General features: G+C 43.4%; 1 protein-coding gene across 5 annotated transcripts in view; it reads left to right on the top strand.

The window, feature by feature from the left end:
* Nucleotides 1-13310, top strand: part of LOC116968289 (inositol hexakisphosphate and diphosphoinositol-pentakisphosphate kinase 2-like) — a 142168-nt gene that overhangs the window by 43602 nt on the left and 85256 nt on the right. For all 5 annotated transcript variants that reach the window (XM_033015010.1, XM_033015008.1, XM_033015007.1 and 2 more), the window contains exons 7-12: nucleotides 234-335; nucleotides 2089-2250; nucleotides 3414-3535; nucleotides 4851-4952; nucleotides 6762-6848; nucleotides 12815-12890. In XM_033015010.1, the coding sequence (XP_032870901.1) occupies nucleotides 234-335; nucleotides 2089-2250; nucleotides 3414-3535; nucleotides 4851-4952; nucleotides 6762-6848; nucleotides 12815-12890 (651 nt within the window). The remainder of the gene's footprint in view (nucleotides 1-233; nucleotides 336-2088; nucleotides 2251-3413; nucleotides 3536-4850; nucleotides 4953-6761; nucleotides 6849-12814; nucleotides 12891-13310) is intronic.

Below are 13310 nucleotides of genomic sequence, written 5' to 3'. Positions count from 1 at the left end.
ACACAAAAAGCTGGAGTAACTCAGCGGGACAGGCAGCATCTCTGGAGAGAAGAATGGATGACGTTTCGGGTCGAGACCCTTCTTCAGAATCAAGAAGGGTCTCGACCCGAAACGTCACCCATTCCTTCTCTCAAGAGATGCTGCCTGTCCCGCTGTGTTTCTCCAGCTTTTTGTGGCTATCTTCGGCCTGTTAATGTAATTTGATTTTTACCTTCTGATATCTACTTTTTAAGATTGGAAGCCGGAGCAGCGTCTACTCTGCTGAAAGTACCGTGCGTAAGACTGGTGCATACATCTACGAAGAGTTCATGCCAACAGATGGAACAGATGTAAAGGTGCTGTGCGCACTTCAGTAAGCTGTTATATCTTACTGCTTAGGGGAAAAGCATACAGGAGTTCTTTTAATTTTATCCCTGCCTGTGATTTCAAAAAAATAATAAATACCATTATTCTCAGATGTACAACTTATAGCCCTGTCCCACGGTGCGAGTTCATTCCAAGAGCTCTCCCGAGTTTAAAAAAATCAAACTCTTGGTAAGCACGGAGAATGAACGTAGCGGGTATGTCGGAGCTCGGGGACATCTCGTAACGCTAACGGCAGGTACTCGGGAAGACTCGCTAATGGCAGGTAAGCACTGGAAGACTCATGAAGATTTTTCAACATGATGAAAAATGTCCACGAGAGCCCCGAGTACTGACGAGTGGCCATTGCCGTAAATCTCCGAGTTCGAATCAGGGCAAACTCAGGCGAGCTCTTGGAATGAACTCGTACCGTGGGACAGGGCTTTTAGTCAGAATCCGGTAACTCCACTTGGGGTTTAGTGCCTGCTGATGGCTCTGATAGCATCATGAGTAGAGAGTGACGCAAAATGCTGGTGTTACTCAGCGGGACAGGCTTCAGAGACCCTTCTTCAGAGAAGGGTCTCGACTCGAAACGTCACCCATTCATTCTCTCCAGAGATGCTGCCTGTCCCGCTGAGTTACTGCAGCATTTTGTGTCTACAATTTAAACCAGCATCTGCAGTTCCTTCCTACACATAAATAGAGAGTGCTCTGGTTGCTCCGTTCAAAGTGCGCACTGTGAACTTGGGCAGGTCAGTGATGAAGACTGGGTCTACCTCCATAGTGTGGAAACTAGGGCCGTCCCCATGAGGTGGGGGAGAGATGTATCTTACAATCGAACATAAAGTACTGGAGGAACTCCGCAGGTCAGGCAGCACTTCTGGAGAACATAGATAAGTGACGTTTCGGGTCGGGATACTTCTTCAGAGATTGCTGCCTGACCCGCGGAGTTACTTTTTTTGTGTGTAAACCATCATCTGCAGTTCCATTTTCTACTTGTATATCTCAATATTTGGGTGAGGTTTTGTGAGGTGAGAGCAAAGTTCTCTGTTGTAGGGGTGGATGTGGACACTATCTTTCAACATGATCATAGAACCATGAATCCTAAATGTTTGTAGTAAATGCCTACTATGTTCTGTGTGCTGAAGCAAAGCAAGAATTTCATTGTCCTATCAGGGACACATGACAATAAACTCACTTGAACTTGATTTCAAGATTTCTGTTCTTTGACCAATAAGTACACGCAATCAAGTAACAAAGTACTAGTTGCTACTTTTCTTTGAAAAAACATTTGGCGTTAAGTGCTAAATGACATTCAGTTTCTTCACAGGAACTGCAGTGTGTGGTAGGATTACAACGCTCAGAATAGGTTGTGCTGTAGCTCCTCTGCAGTTGTGGAGAAATTCATAACCCATATCGCCTGAATACTGGATGAAAATCAAAAAAACTCCTGTTGCTGGATATATAAAATAAAAACAGAATGCTGGAAATGCTCAGCAGGTCAGGCAGCATCTGCGGGAAGAGAACTAGTGTCAATTGTTCAGTTTGGAGACCTTTTGTCAGAACTCCGATTTAAGGGTCTCAAACTTGAAATGTTGACTGTTTCTCCTCCCTCAGATGTAGCCTGATATGAGTATTTTCAGTATTATCTGACTCCCAGCTGATAAGGTGAAGAAGGATCGCGGGTCATCTGGATTGTATCGTTTGTCGGCAGATGCAATGAACATAATGTCCTTTTCCTTGCAGGTATACACTGTCGGTCCGGACTATGCTCATGCTGAGGCTCGCAAATCACCAGCCCTCGATGGAAAAGTGGAACGAGACAGTGAGGGCAAGGAGATTCGTTACCCTGTGATGTTAACAGCCATGGAAAAGCTAGTCGCCAGGAAAGTCTGTGTAGCTTTTAAGGTTAGTTAGGAAAGTTGTGGCAGGAAGCACCATAGGATGCAACAATATCATGCCATATGCAGTATATAAAGACCACTAATCCTCCATTAGATTGTTCAGAAATCCTTGTTTGGCATCAGGTTCATCCATGAGTCTGGAATGTGAGCCATTGCTCCTGTGTACACTCAGAACGTGCAGCCAGAGCTGGGGTTGGGGTCTGCAACATCAGGAGTCGGGAACACGGATAGGGCAGAAGCTGCAGCCCGGGTCCACAGTGTTAATAGGAATGAACTGCAGATGCTGGTTTATACCGAAGATGGAGTCGAAATGCTGGTGTAACTCAGTGGGTCAGGCAGCATCTCTGGAGAAAATGAATGGGCGATGTTTAGAGTCATAACCTTTCTTCAGACTGAAAGCAGAGGTGGGCGGGGAGGTGAGAAATGGCCAGAACAAATCAGGGCCAGCAACAGATGTCCTCAGGAAGGGTGGAGCCCATAATGACCCAGTGTGTTTGTATATTTCCAGCACTGTTTAAACCTATTGGGTTCTCTGGGGGGAAAATAAATCATATAACTGTATAACACGGGAATTAGTCGAGAGTCAAGAGTATTTAATTGCCATGTGCAATAGGATAATAAAATGAATAGCTCTAATATCCACTGGAACAGAAAATTTGCTTTCTCAACATTGCCACGGTACCAAATATGCCAGTTTGCTAGAGTTTTACCATAAAGAGTATGTTTCAAAGCCTTGATTTGATGGTGTTGTGTGATGCTGGTTCAATTGTTGGTATTGCATGTTTTCCTATTTTGATCATTTTGTTACTGGTCTCTTATTTAAAGTCTTTCATAAGAATAAATTTAGACTGGCTCATAAGGTCATAAGTTATAGCAGAATTAGGCCATTCGGCCCATCAAGTGTACTCTGCCATTCAATCATGGCTGATCTATCTCTCCCCCCTAACCACATTCTCCTGCCTTCTCCCCATAGCCTCTGACACCTGCACTAATCACGAATCTATCTATCTCTGCCTTAAAAATATCCGCTGACTTGGCCTCCACAGCCTTCCACCGATTCACCAACTCTGTGGTGATTATAGAAGTGCCGTATGATCCAGCTTCTCATTGCCATGAGGCAGCAGGTTGCATTGATTTGCATTAATGAGCCCATTTTGTTTTTCATAGCAAACCGTCTGTGGTTTTGATCTGTTGCGGGCAAATGGGCATTCCTATGTTTGCGACGTCAATGGATTCAGCTTTGTGAAAAACTCGATGAAATATTATGACGACTGCGCAAAAATCCTTGGGTAAGCATCAAATAAAAATATTTTTGCTTGTATTGCACCAGTGCAAGGGTTTTCAAGTGAGAATAGCATTTAAGTTGAAGTGACCATTGTGTGAGGGTGGGGGGTTTAGTTACAGGCGGAAGTGGGACTAGATTTGAGAGGGTCATTTCAGAGGGCACCCCTTGAGGACAAAGATGGACGGGCTAGGAGAGTGATGTCGTATCCAAGGAAGGCAATGGCTGGTTGCCCGCAGCAGCCTTGAGCTTGCCCGCATCGGACACCACTTAGAAGAAATAGAGCGCGGATTGGACTTTGAAAATAGTGCCAAACCTTGGAGCCTCTTGCATGCAGGCTCAATAGACTATTTCTGTACCCTTGCTAATTGAGGATGTGGTTAGGTGTGCGATACTCTACAGGACTGTTTGTAAGAAAATAATTTCATTGTGTGTTTGCACTTTGCACATTTGACAATAAAAACACCAATGGTGTCTTGGTCATTCACTCTTTGGGGAGGCCAGTATAGGTGAGTCCGTAGATAAACATAGTCAGAACAGAAGATGATGAGATATTCCTATACTTGGAGGACATTAAGGACCAAGGTGCATTTTATGACAACAGTCCACCAGCTTCATAGTCATCATTACCAATGATAACCTTTTAATTTCAAATGTGTTTATTTAAATTTACCATCTCTCATGTGGGATTTAAATGGAATCAATAATTGTGCATCGAGATACTGAACATAGAAAATAGGTGCAGGAGGAGGCTGTTTGGCCCTTCGAGCCTGCTAGTCCACTGGTGTACTGTAGAACGGCTCCAGCTAAGAGTTTAGCCTATGTCTTCACTAGACCTCTATCAGAGCAACTTGCTGGTTTTCCATACTTGCTGGTACTTGCTGAACTTGCTGGTCTCTCCCCATAGTGGTTGGAATCACATCTCTGACAGAAGATGGTGGTCGTGTTTGTTGGATATCGGTCATCCCAGACCCAGAGAATCAATGTAGGGGTTCTTCAGGGCAGGATCATGGCCTGATAAAGGGGGTTGCCTATTTTAGATAGAAGCATTGAGGATTAAGAGTCTTTGGTCTCTCTTCCCCATATTGATGCAATAACGTTTTTGAACATTTTCAAGACGGAGCTACCGATTGACAGAACAGGGTAGAAGTACTGTGCCTTTTATCACTTGTTTGTACATTTGAAAAGCTGAGTCTAAATGGGAGTATGGAAGTACATATTTGTCCGGGGGAGGGTGGGTCAACATTTCTCTTGTTTTAAATACAGTATTTATATATCCGTTCTATGAAGCAATTGAATTCAGTTTGCTTTCCCCCCCCCAGTAACATAGTTATGCGGGAGCTTGCCCCACAACTGCAGATACCATGGTCCATACCCACAGAGGCTGAAGATATTCCCATTGTTCCAACTACCTCAGGAACCATGTAAGTTGAAGCCCCAGCATTTGCGCATGTTCTGGTCTGGCCTACTTAACCATGTGAAACTGTGTGTAATATTGTTAACTACCTGGCATGAAAGACTACAGTTATGCAAGGAAGTTCGAGGAGCTGGTGTTCTGCTTGGGACGGGAGGTTCCAAGAGGTATTCAAAATCATTGTCTAAATAAGAGCAGGGAAACAAGAGATTGCAGATGCTCGATTTTTGAAATCTGAAATCTGAAATCTTCTGATCATCACCCACTCCTACTGGGTCCCATCTTTCCTCTCCACCCTCATTTCCCTCAGTCTACCATCCCTCCCTCCGTTTCTATATCTCACTCCTTTCTTACCAGATTCCACCATCTGTAGCCATTTTGTTTTCTCCACGTCACCCCCAGTCCTTGTGGCTCTCTACCCATCTCTCTCCCATCTGCTGCATCTGCAATCAATCCCTCCTTGTATGGATCCAACTATCACTTGCCAGTTCTTGCCCCACCCCTTTCCAGCACCTCTTTCTTCCAACCATCTCTTTTCCACTCGAGCTTTGAAGGGTCCTGACGCCAAACGGTAGTCTTCTTCAACAGATGCTGCCCAAGTTCATTCAGAAGTTTAAAAAAATAACTTGTTTCCAGCAGCAGAATGGTCAGGACAAGATATATCTGACATATATGTAAGTCTTTAATGCAAGGACATTGTGGTGATCAGAAATGCACTGTCTGAAAAGACATTGTAGAAGACTCGATCAGAAGAACTTGAGAAGTAGTGTTGTGGGGAAAGAACAGGCAGCAAGATTTACTGGTGAGCTAAGCAACGGACACGGGCACAATGGGCTGCATGCCCCTTCAGATTCAGATTCAAACTTTAATTGTCATTGTCAGTGTGCAATACAGAGACAACGAAATGCAGTGAGAGGAAAGTCGTGCGGTCATGGCAAACTCAATGTGCAAACTCAATGCAGACAGCACCCAAGGTCAGGATCGAACCCAGGACTCTGGCATTGTGAGACAGTGGCTCTACCAGCTGCGCCACTGTGCTGCAACCACTACAGTGCTCTATCATTTATGTATGTTGTTTTGTGTTGTGTTTTAGAGTCAGTCAGCATGGAATAGGCCCAGAATAAATATGGCCATAAGACTAGGGATAACTGCCTTGCTCTTTTTCAAACTGGTTCTAAGTTTGTATGTAATACAGAATTGACTACTTCTTAAAACAAATGTAATTGTTGGAGGCATTTTGAGTATTCCAACAATGATAGGCAATGTTTTGAGGTTGTGAGTTATGGTTCGGGTGACAGTCTGGCTATTGCCTACTTGGAGTTGAGGTCTGAGTGTGGATATTTCAGGTTTCGGTGAGTTTGGAAACTGGGTTTTGCTCGGTTTATGGAGACATGAGTAACTGCAGATGCAGGTTTACAAAAAAAAAGACAAAGTACTGGAGTAACTCAGCGAGTCAGGCAGTGTCTCTGGAGAACATGGTATAGGCATTGTTTCAGTTTGAAACCTTTCTTCAGCGTGATTGTAGTAGCGGGCGAAAGCTGGAAAATAAGTTAAGAGGCAGATGGGTGGATAAAGAATTGAGATAAAAAGGAGACAAAAGGGTGTCGGATAAGGAGACAGAGGAGTGAAATATAAAGCCAGAGGGAGTCATAGTCATAAACAGACCTTTCAGCCTAACCTGCCAATCAAGATGCCCCTTCTACACTAGTTCTGCTTGCCCGCATTTGGCCCATATCCCTTTAAACCTTTCCTATCAAATGTACCTGTTAAAATGTTTTTAATGTGCTTTGTTCAAAGCAAACTGATTGTGTTTTTGCAGGATGGAGCTACGCTGTGTAATAGCAATCATTCGCCATGGAGACCGAACTCCCAAACAGAAGATGAAGATGGAAGTCATGCACCCAAAGTTAGTGATCAGATTGACGAGGGTTTACTATTGTTATGTGCGCCGGAGATGCAATGAAAGGCTTTGTTTGTGTGCTATCCAGTCAAATCGTACAAGACTTGAGTACAATCAAGGCAGGCACAAGAACAACAAGTAATACAAAGGGAAAAATAGCAGAGGGCAGACTGTAGTACTGCAGCATTGTACCATTGCAGTTCCGGAGAAAGTGCCGGATCCGCAATGAGGAAAGTTGGGAGATTGTGACCACATCCTAGCTGAAGAGAACATTGTTCGGTAGTCTGATAACAGCAGGAAAGAAGCTGTTCCTAAATCTGGTGGTACTTATTTTCAAGCTTCAGTATCTTCTCCCCGATGAGAGAGAGACGACAAGAGGGAATGACCGAGGTGAAAATGGTCCTTGGGTACGCTGGCTTCTTGACTGAGGCAGTGTGGTGTAGATGGAGTCATTGGGGGGAGGCTGCTTTGTGTGGATGGGGAGAGTAGCAGAAATGGAAGGTCATTCAGTGGGCACCATAGCTATCAATTTATTTGTGGTCATTTGGTGAAACTTGACATATTCAATTTCATGCTGTGGCCATGTGTGCACACTCATCTGGTGGCAACGTCATGGATTCAATTCCTGCTCTCGAACAGCATCTAGGCTGATGCTCCCAGTGAATCGCTGGTGGGGGGGGGGGGGGAGGGTCCTGTCGTGTATGAGGTGCAGTTCTTTTTAAATGAGATGTTAAGCCTATCTTAGACAAAAGTGCTGGAGAAACTCAGCGGGTGAGGCAGCATCTATGGAGCGAAGGAAATAGGCAATGTTTCGGCCCTACCATAACCCTTACTAATCAAGTATCCGTCAATCACCGCCTTAAAAATACCCAATGACGTCCTCCACTGCCATCTTACCCATTCAAACCTTATTGCGCTCCCTAGATTGCGGATATAGGGCTGCCACAAAGGAATATTGAGGCCCACCATAAATTAGAGGAGCAGCACCTCATATTTCGCTTGGGCAGTTTACACCCCAGCGTTATGAACATTGACTTCTGCAATTTCAGGTAGTCCCTGCTTTCTCCTCCCCTTCCCAGCTCTCCCTAAGCCCACTGTCTCTGCCTCTTCCTTTCTTCTTCTTCTCACCCCCCCCCCCCCCCCCCAACCCTCACATTAGTCTGAAGAAGGGTCTCGACCCAAAACTTTGCCCATTTCCTTCGCTCCATAGATGCTGCCTCACCCGCTGAGTTTCTGCAGCATTTTTGTCTACCTATTATAATCAAGTCAGTATCTTGACTGTGCTTTCACTGAGGATGGATATTAAACTCTTGGAGTATGGAGCAATGAGTTTTCAATGTGTCCTTGATAATGTTCTCCCTCAAAGTCAACATAGCTGAGAAAGTAATCATTTGGGGGAAGGTGGTGTGGTGGTCATACAAATGGGCTATCATCTCTTGGGACCTCAAAACCCCAAATGACAAGTTCTAGATTCAGACAGCATGGAAACAACCATTCTGTTCACCACATCCAAACTAGACAATGGGCACACATCCATAATTAATCTAATCTCCTGCCTATGGTCTGTAGCTCCTCTATGCCTGGGTGATTCGAGTGCTGTCAGCAATTTTGCTTCCACCACTCTCCCCAGCAGTACATTCTGCTGTCTGCCTCTCTCTGAGTGATAAAGATTCTCCCTCCAATCCTCTCTAAATTACTTGCACCTTACCCTAAATCTACATCTGATAGTTTTATCTACCTCTGATGTATAGTTTAGTTTATTGTCGGGCATAATGACGTACCGTGAAAAGCATTTGTTGTGTGCTAACCAGTCAGCGGAAAGGTTATACATGATTACAATCGAGCCGTCCACAATATACAGATACATGATGAAGGGAATAACGTCTAGTGAGGGGAAATGTTTCCTACAGTCTACGCTATTTATACTCTTCATAATTTTTATATACCTCAATCAACCAGGGAAAGCAGACCTATAAACGTCATCATGTTTATTGAATTTTCTTTAGACTTTGTGACTCCTTTGTCTTGTGTGACGGTGACCAGAAGTGTTGAATTGATGGTCTCTTGACTCTGAACTATTCCTGCACAAGGGTTTTTTATGAAGATGTCCACAGATGGATTTTGTTACTGACTAGGTAAAACAAAACTTGACACTATTTTCTAATGAACCTGCTGGCAGGAGGCTTAACCACGTGCATTGTGTTTACTCTGTTCTCGCGCGAAGAAGAAAGGCTTAATGCTGTCCTTGGCATGTCATTGGGAGGCCTCTGCGCTATCCCCAAGTGGCTTATAGTAATCACTGCTGATATAAAGTAAGAGACTTGCATTTCTATAGTATGAATGACGTGAACGCTAACAGTCGTCTATCCAGGGTGGGTATTTCTACAATAGGGGATATCAGCTTAAAGTGAGAATGAGGAGATTTAAGAGCGACATTTTTCACTCGGAGGGTAGTCTGTATCTAGAATGAGCTGCCAAGGGAAGTTACAGAAATGCAATTATGCTTTTTAAAAGACATTTGGACAGATCTATGGACAGGAAGGGTTTAGAGGGCAATGGGCCAAATGCAGGCAAATGGGGCCAGCCCGTATACTAACTTGGTTGGCATGGACAGCATGGGCTGAAGGACTTGTTTCCGTGCTGTACAGCTCAATGACTATCTTTCAAAACTTTAAAATGACACTTCTTCAATAGCACTGATTGGCTGCATGCTCACTGTTGTAATGTAGAGAAACATGGCAGACAACCTTGCATAGCTAACTCCTATAAACAGCAGGCTGATGGTGACCAGATAATTTTTTAAGATTAAATATGGGCTAATGCACTGAAGAGAATTCTCCTGTTCTTCAAAACATTGCTGTCAGGTGTTTATACATCTGCCTGAGACAGCAAGCAGAGCCTTGGTGTAATATTTCCAACAGCTCCCTCGGACGTCATTGCACTGCATTTTTGTTCTCCGGTCTCCGAACCTGAAATCTTCTGATTTAAAGATGAGAGTGCTGGCCGAGTACCACGATTCCACCTAAACCATAATTGTCGATGCTCAGTTATTTCTATTCCAAACTGAACTGACTCATGCAATGCATCCACAAGACATAGGAGCAGGATTAAGGCATTTATCTCATCGCTTCTTCAATCAGGGCAAAACTATTTTTTCCATTCAACCCCATTCTCGTGCCTTATCCCCGTAAACTTTGACGCCCTTATCAGAACCTATCAATCTCCACTTTAAAAATTCCCAATGTCTTGGCTTCCACGTCAAGTCAAGTCTGTGCCAGTGAATTCCACAGATTCACCATGCCCTGGCGAAAGAAAATGCCTCCTCATTTCCATTCTAAAGGTATGTCATATTGTTGAGGCGGTGCCCTGTGGCCCTAGGCTCTCCCATTACTGGGAACATCCTTTGTACGTCCACTATATCGAAACCTTTCATTATCTGGTAGGTTTCAGTGACATTCTTTCCCCCTCCACCCCATCCTTCTAAACTCCAGCGAGTAGGCTCAGAGACTGGTCGCTGCCACGGCAGTGGGCCTTTTAGGCCAAGATAAAACTATTTTTAAGAACTTGATATTCAAAGGCACCAGAGATGTGGTGATTCTTGTGAACTGTCTCAGAAGAAATCTGCTATTATTTTTACTTTACAACCATTGCACTCTTTCCCTTGTGTATAATTGTACCACTACATCTAGGCGCAGGTGACAATACATTAACCAGTGAACGAAAGGCTTGAAGAGTAAGAGTGGGAGATAAGGTTTTGAGGGATATTGTGTATGGAAATACCGGAACAAATGTGTGTAATGCCACTGTTCAATAAAGGAGGGAGACAGAGAGCAGGAAACAGATCCATAAATAGACACAAAATGCTGGAATAAATCAGCGGGACAGGCAGCATCTCTGGAGAGAAGGAATGGGCCATGAGCCTGATAGTAGGCAAATGCTGGAATCCACTATTAAGGAACTAACAGGACATTTAAAAAACAAACCACGTAAGACAATCAGAAGATTTGACCTATTTGCTACAAGCCTTTAGTTCACTAGTTAATTTATTGTCACCTGCACCTAGATGCACTTTGAAGGTAAAACGAACGGGGTGGATAAAGGTGAACCAGGCACTAATGATATTTGGCTTTTCAGCGGCCATTTAGTAAGGTGGCGAATGAAAGGTTGTACATGAGATAGGGTTACAATTTGATGTAGATGGGAGAAGAGTAACTACAGAAAATAGAGAACTGGGATAAATGGGTCTTTTTTTGCACTGGTTTATCAGTAACGTGGGATGCCTGGAATCAATGCTCAATTATCCATAATCTGTTATTGATGTGGTGACCAAATCTAATCAATAAAAGACATTGGACAGATAAATGAATAGGGAGGGTTTAGAGGGCTATGGGCAAAATGCAGGCAAACATATTCCAACTTGGTTAACATGGACCGATGAGCATGTGTCTGTGTTGTGTGTGTGTTCTATGATGCTACAATAGAGTAGGTTATCGCCAAACTTGCTGATGATGCAAAAATAGGTGGGTGAGCAAGTTGTGAAGTGAATGCATTTCGCAAGAGATAAAGGTAAAGTGAGTGAGCAGAAAGTTGGCAACTGGAGTTTAAACCAGGACAATGTGACATTTTGCACTTTGGAAGGAAAATAGAAAAAGGAAGTTATTAATTGAATGGTGTAAGACTGCAGAATGTGGTGCAAACATTTCTGGAGGATGTAATACATGAATCGGGAAGGGTTGGTATGCCGTAAACATAGACATTTAGTGATGTCTTGTCCTTTATTGTAAAGCTTTCGAGTATAAAACTTTGTAAAGAGTTTTGATGCTACTTCGCTGTGCATTGGTAAGACAACACTTGGAGTAATTTGTTTAAGAAGGAACTGCAGATGCTGGAAAATCGAAGGTAGACAAAAATGCTGGAGAAACTCAGCCTGTGAAGCGGCATCTATGGAGCGAAGGAAATAGGCAACGTTTGTGGCCGAAACCCTTCTTCATACTTGGAGTAATTTGCTTGGATGTGGTCTCCACACTTTGAAGGACATAGTTAGAGACAGAGAGATGATTCACTGGGTTAATTCCTTGGGATGCGGATTGATATATGAAGAGGTTGTGCCTAATTTGAGTCCAACAGAATGAGGTGTGAGTTTATTGAAATGTGCTAGCTTCAGTGAGATTGATAGGGCTGGGAGGATATTTCCCCAGTGGGGATACCAAGAACAATCAGGAACAGTTTCAAAATAAGGATTGTCCAATTTAGTCTCTGATGAGGAGAAATTTCTTCATTGAAGATCGTGAATCCAGCTGGAATGCATTTTGCAGCGAGAATGGGAGAGACCTGGACACAAGAAACAGCTAGATGTCGTAACAAAAGCAGAAAATGCTAGTGTTACTCGGTCGGGCAAATTGTATGGAGAGGGGTACTAAGTTAATGTCCTGAAATATTAACTTTGCCTGTCTCCACAGAAGCTGCATGACCTGCTGGATACCTCCAGTATTTTCTGGTTTTATCTCGGATTTCCAGCATCTGCAGTGTTTTGCTTTTCAGTAAATGTGGATGTGACAGGATAAAAATAAAGTTAAATGATATAAAGTGCCTTCATTCAAACCTATTTGTAAATTAAAAGCCTATGAAATTGAGTGGCATTTAGGAGAAGAAATGCTGATTTATTAGCTCAGTGCACAGTTATGGACAGTTTAAAATAAGAAGTCTTAGTCAAATTTAACAGTGTGTATTCTTGTATCTTCTCTTGTTAGTCCTGTTTGAAGAGACAAGTTCAATGAAACATTTGGCCTCCTGTTTGCAGTTTGTCCCTTTTATTTGTTATGGCTTTTTGCAAATATGTTTTATTCTGGTCCAGAGAGGAAAAGTGATCTCGACTGCGACACACACTACTTTCATTAAGTTAAATTTCCCACACTGAGCTGAAGTCTTTATCTGTCTCTAAACTAATACCTTACATTTTTGTTTCCTCCTAGGTTCTTTGACTTGTTTGCGAAATATGACGGATACAAGACTGGAAAGCTGAAACTTAAGAAACCGAAACAACTTCAGGTATGAGAAAGTTCTCAGCTAAATAATTTTCAAATATTGCCCTTTAGGGAACCCCACTGTAAGCAGCATCAGCCCTTGATTGTTCCAGTAGCAGGCTGGCTGCTCACAGAAAACATCTTCCAGGTACACCCAGCTCTCGGGAATCTAATGTGTAAAATGGCTGCGTCTTGATGCTCCCTACTGCTCCCACTGAGCCCTGGGGCTTATGTGCCCATCTTCTCTGGCCTCGGGACTTTCTTGTGCAGCTGAATGTTGTTCCCAGTGATATGGAACCAAGAAGTAAAGTACAGGATTGTTCAGGTAGTTTATTCACATAGCACATGTTCATCTTCGCTGCAAGAAAAATGATGACCGACACCTTGCCTCTTCCCCAACCTACATCTGCACCCTTTGTTGATGCCGAGTTTGCAACAGCAGAAA

The sequence above is a fragment of the Amblyraja radiata genome, chromosome X (genome assembly GCF_010909765.2).
Source record: "Amblyraja radiata isolate CabotCenter1 chromosome X, sAmbRad1.1.pri, whole genome shotgun sequence".
Classification (NCBI taxonomy): domain Eukaryota; kingdom Metazoa; phylum Chordata; class Chondrichthyes; order Rajiformes; family Rajidae; genus Amblyraja; species Amblyraja radiata.
Note: the sequence above shows the minus strand (reverse complement) of the source record. Positions and strands in the feature narration are given on the sequence as shown.